This window comes from Aethalodelphis obliquidens, unplaced genomic scaffold (genome assembly GCF_003676395.1).
Source record: "Aethalodelphis obliquidens isolate GAN/ISIS:26980383/991018 unplaced genomic scaffold, ASM367639v1 scaffold102, whole genome shotgun sequence".
NCBI classification, from domain to species: domain Eukaryota; kingdom Metazoa; phylum Chordata; class Mammalia; order Artiodactyla; family Delphinidae; genus Aethalodelphis; species Aethalodelphis obliquidens.
In genome coordinates, this window is record NW_020838046.1 from 138,603 (window position 1) to 158,248 (window position 19,646).

The following is a 19,646-nucleotide window of genomic DNA, read 5'->3' on the forward strand; positions in this document are numbered from 1 at the left end:
GAACTCCTTTAATACAAAGCATACAAAGTATTAACTGGGCAGTGTCTTTTACATCACAGCTCATCTAAAGATAATATAGTTTCAGTTTTTCAATTCTGAATCAACTAATCTTTAGTACTATTAGAAAGGTCTTATATTCTATAGGTAATTAGTGGCTTAACTGAAGATATTTCATTTTTGTAAAACACTGTCTTTTGTCATTGTCTTAATCCACCCTCCACAACACTGCTAGAATGACCTTTCTAAACACAAATTGGGTAATGCTACTCCCATTTAAAACCCTGTGTGGTTCTTTACCACCACCTACAGGATGAAGTTCATACTTTAGTACATGGTTCAAAGTTCAAAGGTGCCCACTGTGTTCCAGACACTCCACTAGTGCACTTCTCACTGAAAGACCCTCATCATGTTCAAAATCCATTCCATTCATAGCTATACACATTTCACAAAGGCATTTAATACATCTCCTATTATTCATCCAGTAAACAAGTTCTTAGTCCTTCAAAACCAGTTCTACAGTCACCTGGAAGGCTTTATAGACCCATGTAGACAGAGATTTGCTCCCTCCATACCTGGTGTATCTTCAGCACATTATAACACTAGATTATAATGACCAATGAACAACCTGAAGTCAGAGAACGTCTGATAAATCTCTATTTCCAATCTAAACATAGTGTCTGACAAGAAGAAATTCTAAATAAGTATTGATCAGTATGGTGACTAGGAAAAGTAGATTAAGGACAACTCTGATTCATCGCAATGGACTAATTACATATAGTCCTCCCACTCATCAGGTCTGTTCAAAGTCACCACTAGCAAGCATCATGTTAATGGGGAGGGGAGATGGTAACTCCCTATATAAAGCTCAGAATGTGAGCATATACCCCTCACACCTACATCATTGCCCTGAGAAGGAGCCACCTGCATCAGTATGAATATTAAAAGGAAAGCAAGTCCTGCATTTTACAGCTTTCTTCTCCTTGAATTTGATCACACCAGCGTCCCTTTTCAATGTCTTTCATGGATCAGGCTTTCAAGAATTACACAAAGCTTGGGAAAAAATAGTACTAGCAGGACTGCCATGAAGCGGAGATACTGAAATCACCAGGGCTATAGGGTTGGCAGTCAAAAGGCATTAATAGGGCTTCCCTGGTGGCGCAGTGGTTGGGGGTCCGCCTGCCGATGCGGGGGACGCGGGTTTGTGCCCCGGTCCGGGGGGATCCCGCATGCCGTGGAGCGGCTGGGCCCGTGGGCTGTGGCCACTGGGCCTGCGCGTCCAGAGCCTGTGCTCCGCGGCGGGGGAGGCCACAGCAGTGAGAGGCCCGCGTACCACAAAAAAAGAAAAAAAAAAGCCATTAATAAATTAATGAAGCAGTCATGCTGAGTTGGCTCTCTGGGACCCCACAGCTTAAATTCACTTTGCTAGTAAGCCTGAAAAGTATATGGCAGTAGGAGCTCTTGAGACACCACCTCCAGTCACACTGGTGTAGCGAACAAAGTGTCTTACAACAGGCCCAAAATAATTTAATAGCTTTTGAGATTAGAGTGAACTGAAGTGTGCAGTTCAAAGAAAATGAGAAAATGGACATCTCCCTACTCATTTGATTTAAACTGTCAATGTTGCTAAAGTAACTGCAGAAACTGGTCTTCAAGTCACCTGGTAATCCAGCAGTCTTCTCAATTCCTAGCTATAGACTAGCTGGTTAGACTCATTTGAGGAACAATCTATTTAGAACATTTTTCATTATTTGGAGCAAATTATTAACTTACAGAAATAGCCTAAAATTCTTGTAAAATTCTAGTAAAAACTATCTTCTAAGGATTCTTATAATATATAAACTGTATATTAAAATTGCCTTTAAAGTATTTATGAAAGCTTATTTTAAACTCAATTTAAATTTGAATACATAAATAACACTCAAAGAAGGGAATTCTCAATATATATAACATTTTTACCTAAAACCTGAAAACTTTATTGCATATATATGTCAGTTCATGTTTCCTTAGATACTTGTTCCTCTACAGAACTAGAATTTATAAATATGGGCATATTTCATTAACTTCTACAACATTTTTTTGGCAATCATAAGGAAGAACAAGACTTCTGTTAGAGAGATAAAATTATATATTAAGGATTAGGTAGAAAATGCCTACTTTAAAAACTGGACATCTCAGCAAACATTCATTTTATCTAATTGTGCTGTGATTTTAAAGGATTTTTTTTCCAGCATCTATATAAAAATTTACATTTATTTGTTAAAGAAGTAGTTTCTAAAAATAGACTCAATGCTCTGAAGAGTTGGGAAGTCAGACAATTTTAAAGTTTATATATACAACAAACTATACATGTAACAATTAAAACATTTAATGAATTAATATAACCCCACCAATACAATGTTTGCTACTGTATTAAAAGCATTTATTCAAAATATGTCAACCTCCTTCCAAAGGATGAAAGACACATGAGCCCATTTCTTATACTATGAGGTATATGGTAACAACAACAAAAATCCTAAATACAAAAGGATCATCAGTTGCCTAAATATAAAATTGAACTTTGGCAAAGATATGAGTGTTATACAGAATACCACAGCCAATAAGGAGATCCTTAAGTTTACACCATCTCCCTATATCATAGCACTGTCCCCGTTCACTCTTCCCTTTCAAAGGGTGAGTTATAACCCTGTCCCAGATGACTCAGAATTTTAAATAGGTGGTCTGCTGATTAACACATATTTTCTCAAACCTCAATACTACAGCTATACAAATTACACTTTAAAAATATTTGAAACAGGTAATTGAATTTATTGGTTGACTATGAGTAGGAAAATACATCGGTAAAGAAAAGAGACCCTGTATATAAATATAATACTAGCTAGTTACAATTTGACCAAGAAGGTTCCACTGAAAAGAAGAGTAAAAGCCCTTGTTACCACCAGTCCATAGGTCATATTCAGTTTCCCATTACCCTTATCGAAGAGCTGCCTAGGCAAATGGGACATTCTTTGAGCTTAGTGCAGATAATGTGCTGGGTTTTGTTACATGAATGGTAAACAAAACTTAGTCCAGTGCATTACACAATTTAATGTATTGTAAATAAAGACTAGATATTCTATTTTAAACACTACTTCAACATACTGGTTACTAAAATTTATGTAACCAAAAAGAAGAGCAAAGTGAACATCTCAAAATACTGTTTACAAGTAGGGGAGAAACACTTGCTAAAGGTTTTCTTTGAAATATCTGCAGCATTTGTACCGGGTATTCTTATTGGTTCATTAAAAGAGCAAATTGCTATAACTGCTTTGCTTAGGTTGGCTTTTATACTTATATAGCATGACCCCAAAACCTTAAAAGTCACTATGGAAACGAATTCTATAAGTTTAAATAGTAAAAAATGGAATACTAAAATTGGAGTTTATTATTGAAAACCGGAAATCTTTTAAGAGCTTTGAAATTTTAATTTCAACATTTAGAAGTGCATTCTACCCAATTTAATAATGTCCTTAGGTTTCAAAGTGCTAACTCAAAGTAAGTTTTCCTGGCTGTCACCAAATCAAGTAAAAATAAAAGCACATTTCTTGGAGATGTTCCCTGCCTATCTTCTAGGACTATTAAAGTTGCAATCAACAATTTATTTCTACAACTTTAGTTTAAATTATGCCATAAATTAATTTTGATGAACATTGTTTAAATTCTTAAAGCATAAATAATTATCACTAATACAGTAAACTGTACTTCAAGAGATTTACAAGGAACTGAGCGCCTCCAAATTTCTGATCATTAAAAACAGAAAATATACCCCGAATTTTCTGTAAAACATTCATAAAATGGATTTATCCAGTAAGAATACTGAAATTACATTATGGCAACACCACATTAAATATATTTGTTACAGAATTTTTGAAGAAAACCTATACTGTGAAAACATACTAGTTTTTATTGCATTTTAGGGAGTACGGATTATTGGAAATTATTCAGGACACAGAAGATACTTAAAACACAAAATCTTGCTTATCAGTCTATTTTGGTGTGACCATTTATTCCCTGTAGACTTAAAATATTTTTCTCTCTTTTAAAGGTTACAGTTGTAAATCTACACTCTTGGTTCAATTTATCACTATCTAATAAGGTGGAGAAGCTGTTCAAACTGACCCACAGAAGGTAGTCTGCCACAGAATGCAGTCTGCCTAGAAGAGGCAAGAACAAATATTTTCAAGACGTAACAGGCCATTATATCTTACTATGCTGCCCCCAAATTCAAATATTTTGTAGACAGTAACAAACACAGATGAAAACATTTTATGTAAAGCTCAAACCTTTAGCATCTAACAAGTGCACTCTAGTTCCAGCATCTATGAAAAGAATATATCCTCCATAAACAGAGTAAGTGCTTCTCCCCTTCCCCTTCCATAAAGCTCTCTGGACCTGTTATTATATAATGCAGATCATAAGAAAAGCAGTTTCCTTCATCTCATCAGTCCAACCAGCTCCAGCTTGCCCTTGCTGGAAATTGTCATGATGCACATTACCAACACAGTGTTTAGGATAAATGAGTAAACACACCTTTTATTCACACTTTACAAACAAAACAAAAAACCCAAAAAGAAACCCCATAAAAGTTATGCATTGGTTCTATATCAGTAATACCAGCTTTCCAATGTACTGACTATAAACTGGATGTGTTCGGTGCCAGCACAACTTAAAACAAAAAGCAAAAAATAAAAAACCATCACAACAAAATGTTTAAAAAAAAAAAAAAAAAAAAAACTTCAAAGGAAAAACCAGGTCCCAGACAAAGATTCAAGATCAAAACCTTTTGGAGAATTTTTTCTTTTTTTTTAAAGAAAAAGAAAAAAAAAAAAAAAAGAATCATTTACTTAAACAGTATGAGATTTTATTTTCTCTTAAAAACAGAATAAGCACATTTAAGTGCTAAACATTTTTCATAAAATTTTAAGTCATTATCCAAAATGACTCACTCTCTGTATAAAAACTGTTACTAACATTCAACAATTTCTTTTCTTAATGCTCACATACATGGTGTCCTTTTGCTCCCCTGCCTGCAGTTGAAACAAAAGCAGTTAGACCAAGTTCCCTGTGAATTCATTTGATTTTTTTGAGAGAATGAATGAATGAGAACAGAACATATAGGAGTTAACTTTGCAAAGTTAAAGCTGGCTTTAATCTCTACTAACAGCACTATGGGCAAAATACAAGGTATAATATAACTTTTATCTTGGTTGACATGTTAAAATGACTTAGTCACTTTTAAAATGATCTGAAGTATTGTCTTAGGGACCTGTTTTGAAAATACATCTCATTTATTTTATACTGCTTCATAAATGGAAAATTACTTTTTTTTTTAAAGGAATGATTTCTAAAAAACATGGAAACTAAGGAATACATAGAAAACAAAAAGAATTCACATGATACTAGTACTCTGGGTGATGAACAGCACTGTGCAATGACACCAAGAAGCAGTGCTTGGGTCTGGTGAGTAAAGACCCAGGGACCCACCCTATGAACATGTTCCAAAATGTGATATTCAATGCTTCACAATGGAAAAAAAGCCACAGCCCATACAAAAGCATTTTCATAAAACTCTGACAAATGTTAAACAGTATTTAAAAATATAAAAGAGGATGCACAGATTTTCTCTGCATGCACAGGCAGTGCTTGGTGAGAACAAATTCAGGCAGGCACAGTGGAGATAGGACAGGAAGTGTCTCAAAAAGGAGTTAAGAAGCTGTCCCTAAGCAGCTGTAATTTTGTAACTTAAAAAAGCTGAGGATTTAAAAATATCAGAATGTACATATATCAACCATTACATTCAGTCCATAATGCCTACAGATCATTCACTGCTCAGCTTATCTGTCCTGGTAGATAGTTTTTTGTAAAAACCCAGGAATTCATGGGTAAGTTGCCTCTGGTCCAAGAAAATGTCCTAAACTTTAAACAGATTTAGATTTAAAGAGCAATGTTCTCAATTTAAAAACAAAGTAGTACAAAAGGGCTAACAAAACCCTAACAGTGCAAATCATCAGCAGAGAAAGTCTGTTGCAACTTCTTTTACAAGCTGGCCTTTATAACACATGAAACAGGTAAAAAAAACTTAGCCTTAGATTACAATACAATCATTTCCAAATCTGATTTTTTTAGTACAAAATTTCATAAATCAGGTCTTCTGTGGATCATATACAATCATAAAGGCTAAATTTAAATTCTATATTTTACAAACAAGTCTGAAAAAGGAGGGAGTAAAGTATGGAAGAATGATCTCTGGATGTTATTACTGGCCTCAAAAAAGTAGTGCTACAGATTTCTGTGCAAAGAGAATATGCTGTTCAAACATTTTCCTATTTCAAGGCATGAAAATATTATATTGGATAGAAGAAACAGGAAAATTACTTGTAACAAATTAAAGATAGGTGCAAACACACCAGTCCCTGTCTAACAGTATATAAAGCATATCGGGCTCAGAATTTGTCTGTTTGCTAGCACCTGGCTTTCATACTATATCCTTATCAAATAATCAGATTGAAAACTCAAATCATCATTAAGGAAAAAAAATCCCTAGTGGCCATACCTCACTCCCCTATATTCAGATTTTTTACGAGTTTACGAGTGAAACTGAGGTCATCCTCTGAAGGTACTTGACTACCTCCTGCCAGGAAGGTGAATGCCGTTAACTTGGGGCAGGAAAGGCAGTAAGAGCTCCAGTTGTGCAAAAAGTGAGAAGTGGTCAGAGGGGATGAGTGGGTGTGGGCAGCCGCTGATATTGTTCTCAACTAGCCAATGGTGGTCCAGAGGTCCCAGGATGCCTAAAGTGTTCAGCTGAGGTTTAGAATAGAAGATGTAGTCAATTATACCCTGAAAAACAGAAGGCAAAAAGAAAAAAAAGACAAGGCCCCACATAAGATAACACTTGAACACTGAGAACTTTCAAGACATATTCTTAGAGTCAAACAAAGAAACTTATTAGCCTGTAGGAAAAGGCAATACTACATAAACCAAATGGCATCCCCAAATGTGAGAATGAAGAAAGTTTAGGGATGATAATCATTCTTCCTCCTATCTGAATCTTTTCAAAATCTTTAACACGACCTAAAGAATCCTTCATGATAGGGCCTCTGCTTCTCTTTCCTAACTTAATTTGTGACACTTTTCCTTGCTCACTACTCCACTGCCATACTGGCCCTTTTTGGGGAGTAGGGAGGTGCGGTGTGAAGTGGGGTACATTCCTTGTAGGCGCCAAGCTCTTTCCTGCCCCAGGGCCTCCACACATGTCTGGAACACTTTCTTCTACTTGTCAACTGGCTAACTCCTTCTCAACCTTCAAGTGCCAAGTTTAATCACTTTCCCAAGGCCTTCCTGAATCCTGCCCTCACCCACTTAATAGCTCCTACCACCTCTGATTCTTTTCCCTTGCTAACACACTCCCCCAAGGTGTAACTATATACTCATTTGTGTGGTTGAGACCTATCTCTCCCACCAGAACATGATTCCACGAGGGCCAGGCTGTCTCTGCTCTCAACAACCTCAACAGTACCCAGACACAGCATCTGGCACACAGCTAGGTTACTCTTGGTTTGCTCCTTTCCTCCCTATAACTTCAGACTCTCCTTTACATGCTCCTGGCCAAGAACATTTAAGCATGTTCAAGAGTCTTCTTCCTAACTTTCTATCAGGAACAGGAACAAGAGGAAAAAAAAAAAAATCCCTAATCTCTCCCACCTTTTAGTTATCACCCTCACCTCTTCTTCAATCAACCTGCTTGAAATAAGAATCTAAAAGTTGGTTTTTCCTACCTCATTGCTCAGTTATTCTCCAACTCATCATATTCTAGTTTCTCTGACTACTAGCTCTCAAGTGAAACAACTCTTATCAATATCTTTCTGAAGCTTAACACACACACCTCTTTCCCTAGAAAGGCTTTCTTTCCTTGCATTTAAGTTCCTATACTGTTCTGGTTTTCCACCTCTCTGGTTACTGTCATCTACATGTTAGTTTTCCCCAGTCTACTCCAGTCTCTCTTCAACTCTACACACTCATCTGTTCCCAGGGTTAAATCATTATCTACAGTACTGTGGATCCTCCAAAGCCAAATAAAAAAAAATCGTCAGTTTTCAACAGTTTCTCAAAGGAGTCTAAACAACCTCCCCTCTAAAATTAAGAACCAGTTAACACAAGTATTTACACTATTCTAATAGACAATCTAACCTGAATGATTATTTTCTCAGCAGGTTAGAAATGGAAAATTAGGATTTTAGAGAGCGTAAATGCAAAAGGTGGCTAAAAAGGACAGTTGAACACAAGTCCTAAACAACCACAGATAATAAAAATGAGGAGAATTACTAAGGAAAAGGCTCCATATTGTAATCCATTAATTGTGTAACAAGGCATATAAATAATATATATATTAGAAATTTTAAAATGGCTAATAATAAAAGACATTTTGGTTCTCAAGTAGTACAGTTTCAGTTAAACTGAAATAGAGATGGAACAAATTTGACAGCAAATTAAATATGATGGCCCTGCATATCCAGCTGTTAGTAATGAGCCTATAAAAAAAAAATAATTGCCCCAAAAAGGTGACAGTTAACTCAGGATTTACTATCATTATTTCATCTGATTTCTTACCTTGGAAATGATTCTAATAGGTATCTATAAAGTACGGATGGGACTCTAATCACATGGAATTCTACATTAAAAGTAATAAAAGAGGGCTTCCCTGGTGGCACAGTGGTTGAGAGTCTGCCTGCTGATGCAGGGGACACGGGTTCATGCCCCAATCCGGTAAGATCCCACCTGCCGCGAAGCGGCTAGGCCCGTGAGCCATGGCCGCTGAGCCTGTGCATCCGGAGCCTGTGCTCTACAATGGGAGAGGCCGGTAATAAAAGAATGCTGCTGTCAACTAGTTCGAGATGGCTTAATTCCATTCTGAGCATTAACATTTAAAGCCATCATAAAGTTATAAGACACTTTAAAGAAATGAAGGCTTTAAAAGTTTATTATCTCAAAACTCACCTTAAAATCAAACGTGTAATTTGTGTAAGGCATCAGGCCACTCTCATAGGCACTCTTTAACTTGAAACCATGAGTGATCCTTCCATTGGTTGTCCCATTTTTCCCATTACAGCTGAAGTTTGTAAGACTTTCATTATATCTCAGTTCCTTAAAGTCTTTATGATTTGTTTCTACTCCACCAGTGCTCAAATATTCCACAACACCTATAATGAAAATAAATGTACTTTTTGCACTGTCAAGTATAATACACAGTGTACAACACATAACTAAAAACATAATTCGGTAGTAAAGTTTTAAATCACACATATTCCCACTTTCTAAAATGTTTCACTGTTTTTCACATTTGCCAAAACTTGTATAAACCCATTTTTACACGGTTTTAATCATAGTATACTGAATATTCTATACTGTATCACATGAACTTATGTTCATATGTCTTCTCAATTATTTTTTTTAATGATTGCATAATACAACTGGGCTGATGTATAGTATTTGTTAAGCTAGTTCCTTATTTTTTTGAATTCATGTTATTTCTACCTTAAAAAAAAAAGAATACTATAATCAACATCTTAGTATGTAGGTTTCTGCTATGCTTAGTATAAAATACCAAGACTAGGATTCATCATTCCTAAATATACATTGGGTTGGCCAAAAAGTTCTTTCAGTGTTTTCCGTAAGATGGCTCCAGTAGCACTTAAGTTCATTCGAAACAATTTTGTTAGACTGTGACAGCAGTCATATCAGTGTGCATTTAAAAAGAAACTTCTCAAAATTGGTGAATTTTTGTGTAGCCATTTTAATACTGAAGATGGAAGAAAAAAAGCAACGTTTTCAGCATATTATGCCTTACTATTTAAACAAAGTTAAAAATGCAACTGAAACGCAAAAAAATTTGTGCAGTGTATGGAGAAGGTGCCGTGACTGACTGAACGTGTCAAAAGTAGTTTGCAAAGTTTCGTGCTGCAGATTTCTCAATGTTTAATGCTCCACAGTCGGGTAGATCAGTTGAAGTTGATAGCAATCAAACAGAGACATTAATTGAGAACAATCAACGCTGTACCACGCGAGAGATAGCCAACATACTCAAAATATCCAAATCAAGCGTTGAAAATCATCTGCACCAGCTTGGTTATGTTAATTGCTTTGATTTTTGGGTTCCCCGTAAGTGAAAAAAACCTTCTTGACCAACTTCCGCGTGCGATTCTCTACCGAAATATAATGAAAATGTTCCGTTTTTAAAACAAATTGTGATGGCTGATGAAAAGTGGATACTGTACAACCATGTGGAATGGAAAAGATCGTGGGGCAAGCAAAATGAACTATCACCAACCACACCAAAGGCCGGTCTTCATTCAAAGAAGATGATATTGTATATATAGTGGGATTGGAAGGGAGTCCTCTATTATAAGCTCCTTCCGGAAAACCAAACGATTAAATTCCAACAAGTACTGCTCTCAATTAGACCAACTGAAAGCAGCACTCGACAAAAAGCGTCTGGAATTAGTCAACAGAAAACGCATAATCTTCCATCAGGATAATGCAAGACCGCATGTTTCTTTGATGGCCAGGCAAAAACTGTTACAGCTTGGCTGGGAAGTTCTGATTCATCAGCCATATTCAATAGGCATTGCACCTTCGGATTTCCATTGATTTCAGTCTTTACAAAATTCTCTTAATGGAAAAAATTTCAATTCCCTGGAAGACTGTAAAAGGCACCTGGAACAGTTCTTTGCTCAAAAAGATAAAAAGTTTTGGGAAGATGGAATTATGAAGTTGCCTGAAAAATGGCAGAACGTAGTAGAACAAAACGGTGAATACGCTGTTCAATAAAGTTCTTGGTGAAAATGAAAAATGTATACACACACACACACACACACATACACACACACACAGAGCCAACTCTGAAAGAGTTACAGAGCAACTTCAGCATCCCTGGACAGTATTTTTCCAATATGCGAAGCATACGATGGGTTCTGCAAATATTTAACTTTCATTTAATTAGTTAACAAGACTGGACATTTTCCCATGTGTTTGCTATTAAAATACTGTATTTTGCAACATGGAAATAGGTCCTAAGATCTGCATTATTTGACAAGAGTCTCTCTTGGCCCCTCAGATACTTTGTAGCTAAAAAGAGGATGCAAGGCATGTAGAGAAATTGCCGGTAATCCCCAGATGGCTTTGAAAGAAGAATTATGGATCTTAGACACCTTTATTTCCCCGAAAACGATTTTTTTTTTTTTTTTTTTTGCGGTACACGGCCCTCTCACTGTTGTGGCCACTCCCGTTGCGGAGAACAGGCTCCGGACGCGCAGGCTCAGCGGCCATGGCTCACGGGCCCAGCCGCTCCGTGGCATGTGGGATCTTCCCGGACCGAGGCACGAACCTGTGTCCCCTGCATCAGCAGGAGGACTCTCAACTGCGCCACCAGGGAAGCCCTGAAAACGAATTTTAACATAGTTTCTAACTTATTATCTATTCTCTCATCTATTGTGATAGCAGTGATGTGCTACTGAATTTAACCACTCCGAGCGTGTGAATGTGCGCATTCTTGCATGCATGTAAGTCCAAGGAAAAGTATTCTTGTGTATGTATGTGAGAAAGTATAAACAAGGAGCCAAAAGACAAAAAGAAATACTTAGTTTGATATTACAAGGACTATGGCTTTTACTCACTGTACTAACTATGGAAAAGTATTTAAGAATAAGGCTTTCTGTATTCTTCTACTTTGTGATTAAAAATCAAGATTCTTGATCTTTTTTTGTTAAAATCACTTGCCTGATCTGAGTAAATAAAAAAAAAATCTCAATTTCCACCTGAGGTGTATTTTTCTAATCAAGCCCATCAAAACTGGAGATCCTTTAATATACGGTCAAATTTAAACTGGATTTTATTACCACATGCTGGAATCCCAAAGAGTCTGTCTTAATAACCTTTTCAGAGTGTGCATTACATATAACCTGGGGATAATGAAATACAATTATATGTTCTTTAATAAGTTACTTCAAGTTATCACCTACGTGTTTACTGAAGATGATTAACATCCTTCCTCCTGAGGTTTTTCATAATACCATTTCATTTTCAAAATGGTTCCCCTACTCCACAACACATTTTTTTTAACCTGATTCATAGCTGCCACTATAAATTGAATTTTCATTTTGACTAAATTTGGAATTATAAGAAACAACACATTACAAAAACATTTTAAGTCAGTAAGCATTCTATATAAAATAGCATTGTTTTGTTTTGTTTTGTTTTTACCAGAGTCCGGCAAAGAATTAAGATCTGCACACAACACCAGTGGAATAGTTCCAAATTCTCCCAATGCACTGGACTGGAGGCTTCTCGAGGCTTTATCAATGATGTTCTTCACTTCTGAGAGGAACATCATTGTTTGAACCAACTTCACATCAGAGTATTCAGGGTCCCAGTGCATATGAGCATTAGCCACGAGAATAAGTTGTTTTTCTGTTCCAAGATGTGGCTTTCCAGCTATATTAGATAAAAAGAAAAGAAACAAACAAAACCTGTCCATAACCCCATATATGCTCACAGGGTCTGAAAGCAAGTAATATCTCAGAATCTTGGGAATAATAAAGAAGTCTAAAATTTAGTTAACAATCTCCCACCTGATGACTGAATCTACCCTACAACAAACCTGAGAAATAGACATCTAACCTCTCGGTTGAGTACTTCCAGAATAGGGTATTCACTACTTGAACAGAGACAGCCCATTCTATTTGGGACAGCTTGATTTTTAAATAGTTCCATCTCCTTAAAACTTCTGGTCTTCTAGATGTCCTAAATTGAGCATCATAAAATTAAACTGACACCCTTTTTCTTAAGATATGTTTAAGATAGTCATTAAGTTCCATCTTTCATCTTTTTATCCCTCAGATTAAATATCCCCATTTCCAACTGTTCCTCAAGTGACAGAAGTTTCAGTTCGTAGCATGAAGGTCACTCTAAACACACATTTAATTTGAAATAAGTGGTCCATTTCTCCTAAACTCAAGACCTTTAAAATAATGACTAAAAAGGTCAGGAAGAGAAGTCAGCATACAGAATATCCCTGTTGCCAAGAAATTATGTAAGTGTATGGAGTTCTTCTCTCTGAGCAGTCATTTTAACTAATATTTACACTTCAGCATTTTATGTGAAAAATTCTTGAGGAGAAAAGAAAGCTGTTTTTTTCCTTTGGCTTTAAGCCTTTTAAGATTTGACATAGTTTTCTGGGCAATGTTTCCTCATCTTGAGCTTTGCGGTAGAGATAAATGGATATAAGGTTTTAGAATCTAAGATTTAAATTCTGAGTTTCTTCAGATGTTAGACAAGACTATTAATATGTAACAAATTTTTTGTTTTCTATTAAATTTTGGAGGTCAATTTCATAGGAAGTGGAAAAGTCACTCACATGACATTTCAATCAATTCCTTTCGAAGTTCTAGCAGTACAGCAACTCCAATGTTATCTTTTGTCATGACTCTATTCAGCATAGCTTCAGACCCTTCTGAATTTGCCATTGCTAGCTGATTAAATTCAACAGTGTGTTTCTGAACCAAAGTAAATCTAAAACAAAAACAAACACACACACACAAATATAAAATTGAGAATACCAAGACATTAGCTTTGTGGAAAATGCAATTTTCCCCAACTTCCTTAACAGATATGATGGCATGTAAATTACATTATGGAAAATCCTCCACACTTAACACCAAGCTTCCCATGTCCATTTATGTTGTTCTCAGTCTGTTACGGATACAAATAACATTTTGATAAACTTTTACAACTTAAGAAAATGTAGTCATCTTCTGTTTAGGTTTCACATTGGAAAATTCCATCTTATAATTTTAAAATAATTCTCTTCCTAAGTACACGCTTAAGAATCTCTCCACCATCCCAGAGGGAATGCAATTACAAGGTGTTTCAAGTAACAACTGGAGTTAAACCCTAGCAAACACCTGAAGAAACAGCAGCACTTTCAACATGCCCTCCAAAACACTATTTCTGATGAATCAAAACAAAACCCTCTAAGTCAACAGTACTGTTTTCTTGAGTAATAATGAAACGCCTCATTCTCTTATTTGCCAACTAACTTCCATTCCCTTGGCCTCCATCCTGCAAACAGAGAAAGTTTTCTTTTTAAGAAATAAGATGACTGGGAATTCCCTGGCAGTCCAGTAGTTAGGACTCTGCACTTCCACTGCAGGAGGCAAGGTTCGATGCCTGGTCTGGAAACTAAGATCCTGCATGCCATGTGGCTCAGCAAAAAAAAAAAAAAAAGAAAAGAAAGAAAGAAAGAAGATGACTTACTTTTCTGTCTTAAAGAATATTGCACAGCCATCAACATGTTTTCTTTCTTGTTCTGACATTGTCCTAGCTCTAGATTTAGGACTAAAGAATCCATTATAGCCACGTTCTTTCAGTTCTACCAGAAAAAAACTGTAATACTGTTCTGTTTCAACCTCCTGAAAAATTGTAAATAGCAGAGTTATTTCATAAGACAAAAATCAGTCCTATGCATTACCTTTATATGTACAGTTTAAGAACTTAAAAGAATTTCAAAGGACTGATCTGCAGAATGAAGAATTACATTTTTTCGATGTAATTTATCTGAAACCAATCAGAACACCTACCTGTCATTTTACAGGTACCAGTTGATAAGGTTAATTCTTTATTGTTTAGGAGTAAAGAATAGAAAGACATATACCCCTATGCATATATTTTTCCTTATATTTTAGAATTGGTGTAGAACAAAAATCAGAGAGGTAACAGGAACTCCACAGATCAAATTTCACACCACAAGGAGAGTGACTTGCCCAAGGTCATGTAAGTTATTATGAGAGTTGGACTGAGAACTCAGTTACTGTGCACCAGGTTCAATGCCCTTTCTACTTTGACCTAACTATTCAATTACCACTGGTAGTAAAGCAAAATTATACCTTGATAGTGTTACAATTTTAGTAACATTGCCACCCAATTAAAAAATAGTGTACAGGAGCATCAGGGAGGAAAAAGTAAACATTTAGCTGTCATAGCAAACACTTAAAACCCAGCTTAACCCATCTGCTTAATTTGGCAGCACACTGCTACAAAGCACAGCAGGCAGTGAATGCTCCCAGAATTCACTAAATACAGAAAAAGTCCATATTTTAATAACTGCTAAAGCTAGGACTTCATATGTGTCAGTGTAATGCGTTCCCAAGCTGTTCCTTGCTTGATCAATGTTGGGGCATTTCTGCAATTTAAACAAGTGCTCTTCTGATGACTTACCTGAAGACTTATGACATCAGCATTGCAACTCAAGATTTCTTGAATAATGGCCTTTTTCCTGTAGTCCCAATTTAGTGCCCATGATGGACAGTAGCCATATAACTGCCGGGTCGCATATTTATCACAAAGAACATTATAGCACATGACAGAAAACAAGGCTGTAGGAAAGATAACTTTACTTATTCACACACGTGGCAGAAAAAAAAAAACATAATTAATTTCAATAGTTTTCACTTAAATGCTAAGTTTGACTTTATTTATTCAATATATATTCACTGAAAAACTACTATATGCCAGACATGGCATAAGTAATGTTAGAAAATAAATGAAGGACAGATACGTGAACAAATTATAATATAAATAAATAATGTGTTTCCTGCTACAGAGGTACACACAGAAGGTTCAAAAACTAACAGAATACGATCTTAAGTCCTTCAGCCTCTAAGACCAGGGCTCCTCATTTCTATGTTCCCTCCACCACTTCAACTATTGTTAATGTAGAATGTGAAAACCCGACAGGTAGTTTTCTTAACAGGCATCTCTACTTTTCTTCTACAGAGCAACTACTATTAATTCACATGAAAGAAAAGGGGTATTATAGACCAAATCCTGTTGCACACATCACAGAAGTGCTCAAACTATTTTCATACAATTTTAAAAGGAGATTAGAGGTCATTAGTTCAACTTCTCTTTTAAGTAGGTGTTTTGGCTATCTTAAACTTTTGTATTATCAAATACATCTGGAACACAGTACAGTTTGGAAACTTACAGTATAGAAAGATTTTCATGTATTTATTATAACTGAATTTGATCAATACTTTAGAGCAGAGTTCCTCAACAGCAGCACCTCTGATCTCTAGCCACAAGATGCCAAGAGCACTTCTACCAGTTGTTAACAATCAAAAAATATCTCCAGGCATTGCCAAATGTCTTCTGGGGCATAAAATCACCTCTGGTTGAGAAGTACTGCTTTATACCAAACTTTCCGTAGCATAGTAAAGAGGCCAGGTAATCAAGTCTTCGTTATTATCTCCCAAACCAAATCAACCTTAAGCATTCTACTGTAACACTGCCCAAAATCTAAAGCATACCAACAATACTATTAGGTTTACAAAGAAAAAGTAAAAATAAGATTTAAATAATTAGGCTACCAACCAGTTGGCCGTGTTCTGTCTGGTTCTTGTAACATAATCCAAGATCTTGGAGGTGGTTGTTCTGTTGAAACTAGTTGAATATAAAACACAAAATTAAACAATATTCTTACATGTCTTTCTAAAAAAAATGGTTTAATCAAATGACCACTTACTTCTTTTTGCAGTACCTGCCAAATTATCAAGCAAATAGTTCAGTAGCCTTCTTGTTCCATCTGGTTCCAGATAGAGGTTCAATATATCCTGGGTAAGTGGATTTCCTGGAAATGTTTTTTAAATAGGTAAAATGAAACCAAGACAAATACTAAAATATTTCAAAACTGAAAAATATACCAAAATTATCAGATCATCTATAACAATGTATATTAACTATATATATTAACCATATATAACTGTATATAAAAAACTATATTAACTCAACATACCAAACTAGAATATTATTTTTTTTCAGCTTTTGATGTGAAGAATAAAAAAGATTCATACCACATTCTACAGAAGTATCCAAAAAATGATTATTAATGTACTGATGTCAATCTAGAAGATATCTAATAGTGCTCTGCATCTGACCCTGCCTCATCAACACTTTCATAATGATCAAAAGAGAGTAAAACTGGATTGGGGAAGAGTTGGAAGAAGGACTAGGCAAAGGAAAGGTGAGAACCAATATAATGAATCACAGAATCAAAATTTAAGAACGCTACAAAGTTAATAAGAAAACATCCTAATGACAAATGCTGTCTAGCACTTAGATTTTTTTAAAATTCTAATGAATAAAGTAACAGGATGGGACAGACCTGGTTTAAGATTAAGCCACTAATGAAGGGGAAAACCCCAGGGCAGTGATCCAACAGTAAATTCAATCACTGTTTCGTAAGTGCCAAAAATGAAAGCTAATGCAATGATTTACATGTATTGTTAATAGTCTCAAATTCTCTCAGAAGGACTTCTTATGTACAAGGAACAGCATAGTACACTGTTTCAAAAGCAAAGTTCCTACCCATGCTCCATTTTAAGAAAGACTAATAAATTCTATAGATGGAAGATAGGTAAAATGATGAGAGATCTTAGCCATTCCAAATTTAAAAAAAAAAAAGGTATGGACTATAAGAATGATCACCACACAAAGAAAAAAGTATTTTTTTCCTTTTCTCTTGTGAAAGAGTAGACTCAAAAGGCAGAATGAGGACCAAGCTCAGAATAGAAGTGTTTGTTAAACATTAGAATTATTTAAGATGAAATGCCCTGACCTGTGAGGTAGTGAAGTATCCTTCATTAAAAGCTGGATTACACGGATGGGAAGAATCCTAAGTTAGGATTTTAAGAACTGTAAAGGTAAAAACATGCTCCTATAAGTGCAAGGTATATATTTGTAGGAAGACAAGTAACAATAGTATCATTCCCCATATGTGTACAGTTCTTTACAGATACCAGAGTCCTAAAATTTTCATTTAGTCACAATCCTATGAGATAGGTAGCTATAACCTCAAAGTTACCAGGACCCTGTTAAGGATATCTTGAGAAAATGAAGTCAATCAAAAAACTTCTCAGTACCAGGTAAGCATCCCATTCTAACTAGACCTACATTACTGCTGTTATTTTTACTACTTTCTAGTGCAAAAAATATTTAAAGGCAACTGCTGAGTACTTATAACTATGTGATCCTCCCTTCTAAGATCTTTCTATAAAATTAAAAACCATCCCCAAACCCAAACATCTATTTTTGACTCCCTAATAAATGCATGAAGCCAAATGGTATATTTCCCACAACATCTGCTTGTTCTTTGGAATTCCTTTAAATTTAATCTACTTTTCATTGCCTGGAAAAATAATACACATAGGGTAAACTTAACAAGTACAATACAATTCTGGAATTAAAACATGATACTGAGTCTCAGAACTAAGGAACAAAAGTGAATGAGAGAAGTCGTTTCTGGAAAGATGAAGTAAACATACTTTTCCCTATTTCTCCTGCTGAATACAACTAAAATCCCATTAATTATGTGTAAAGAAATGTAAGACTCTGAAATGTGGTAAGAAGGCAGAATGTTCAGAGACTTCAGGACCTGAGGAACAACACAGTGGTGAATTCCTTGGGTTTACTATTTGTCTCATATATCCCAGACACAGAGCTAAGAAGCCAGCAACACAGAAACACCTATGGGTACAGAAAAAAAATTCCAACAAACGCCAAAGGGCCAGGAAAGGGCAGCCTAACAAAACAAAACTTTTAGATAGTAACAGCTCTACTACAGCTAAACACCAAAGAAACATACATGGCATCCTCTCTACTCAGGCCAGCAAAGACCAAGCAGGGAGCTTAGACTTACACCCTTATGAGGAAGTAAGGAGGTACCCCAACACCCCTAGCAGGGTAGGGTCAGAGAAGGCCAAGAAGGTAGCTGGGACTTTTATCCCCTCCAGGCAGTAACAAGCACCTCCTCCTCCGCCCTGTGGTGTCTGCAGAGACCAAGAAGGGAAGCCTGGACTATCACCCCAACCCGCAGTAATGAGGTGCTCCTCCACCTCCCTTCTGGGGATGACGTCAGAGGAGGCTGAGGAGAGTCAAGACTTTTACCATCTCCCAACAGTAATGAGGTCACCCCAATGCAGTGACTATGGAGACCACATAAGGAGCCAAAACTGCCACCTGTACCCAGCTGACCCTCAGGTGTCAACAAAGGCTAAGTGGAATCTTAACTCCTACCTCCCCTGGCAGTAAGGAGATGGTGTTCTCCATTTTCCCTGCCACAGCAGTGATAGAGAAAGCCAGCAAAAAAGGTTTAAATAAGATCCAGAGTCTTATAACATAATGTGAATATGTCCAGCTTCAAGTGAAAATCACTAATCATACCAAGAACCAGGAAAATTTCAAACTGAATGAAAAAGATAATAGATTCCAATACTGAGATGATAGAAACATTAGAATGATCTGAGCAAAACAGAGAAGGCATGATAAAAATGCTTCAATGAAAAATTACAAACATGCCTGAAATAAAATGACAAAAAAATAAGAAGACTCAGTAAACAAAGTTTTGGTAAACAAATGAAATGTAAAAACCAAATGGAAATATTAAAACTGTAAAATAGGATAAATGAAATAAAAAACTCAGTTGGATGGGTTCAACAGCAGAATGGAGGGTCAAAGGAAAGAATCAGCGAACTGGAAGGTATAACACTACAATTATGCAATCT

The 19,646-nt window shown here is 36.0% G+C and overlaps 1 protein-coding gene across 5 annotated transcripts in view; it reads right to left on the reverse strand.

Annotated features, from left to right (window-relative positions):
• Positions 1–2,349: 2,349 nt before the first annotated feature.
• Positions 2,350–19,646, reverse strand: part of CNOT6 (CCR4-NOT transcription complex subunit 6) — a 67,228-nt gene continuing 49,931 nt past the window's right edge. For 3 of the 5 annotated variants that reach the window (XM_027096486.1, XM_027096483.1, XM_027096487.1), the window contains 8 exons: positions 16,610–16,714; positions 16,459–16,527; positions 15,304–15,461; positions 14,344–14,498; positions 13,445–13,599; positions 12,292–12,522; positions 9,031–9,233; positions 2,350–6,873 (listed from right to left, as the gene is read on the reverse strand). In XM_027096486.1, coding sequence (XP_026952287.1) covers positions 6,661–6,873; positions 9,031–9,233; positions 12,292–12,522; positions 13,445–13,599; positions 14,344–14,498; positions 15,304–15,461; positions 16,459–16,527; positions 16,610–16,714 — 1,289 coding nt within the window. In that variant the 3' untranslated portion in view covers positions 2,350–6,660. The remainder of the gene's footprint in view (positions 6,874–9,030; positions 9,234–12,291; positions 12,523–13,444; positions 13,600–14,343; positions 14,499–15,303; positions 15,462–16,458; positions 16,528–16,609; positions 16,715–19,646) is intronic. The other 2 variants (XM_027096485.1, XM_027096484.1) reach the window with 2 other exon arrangements.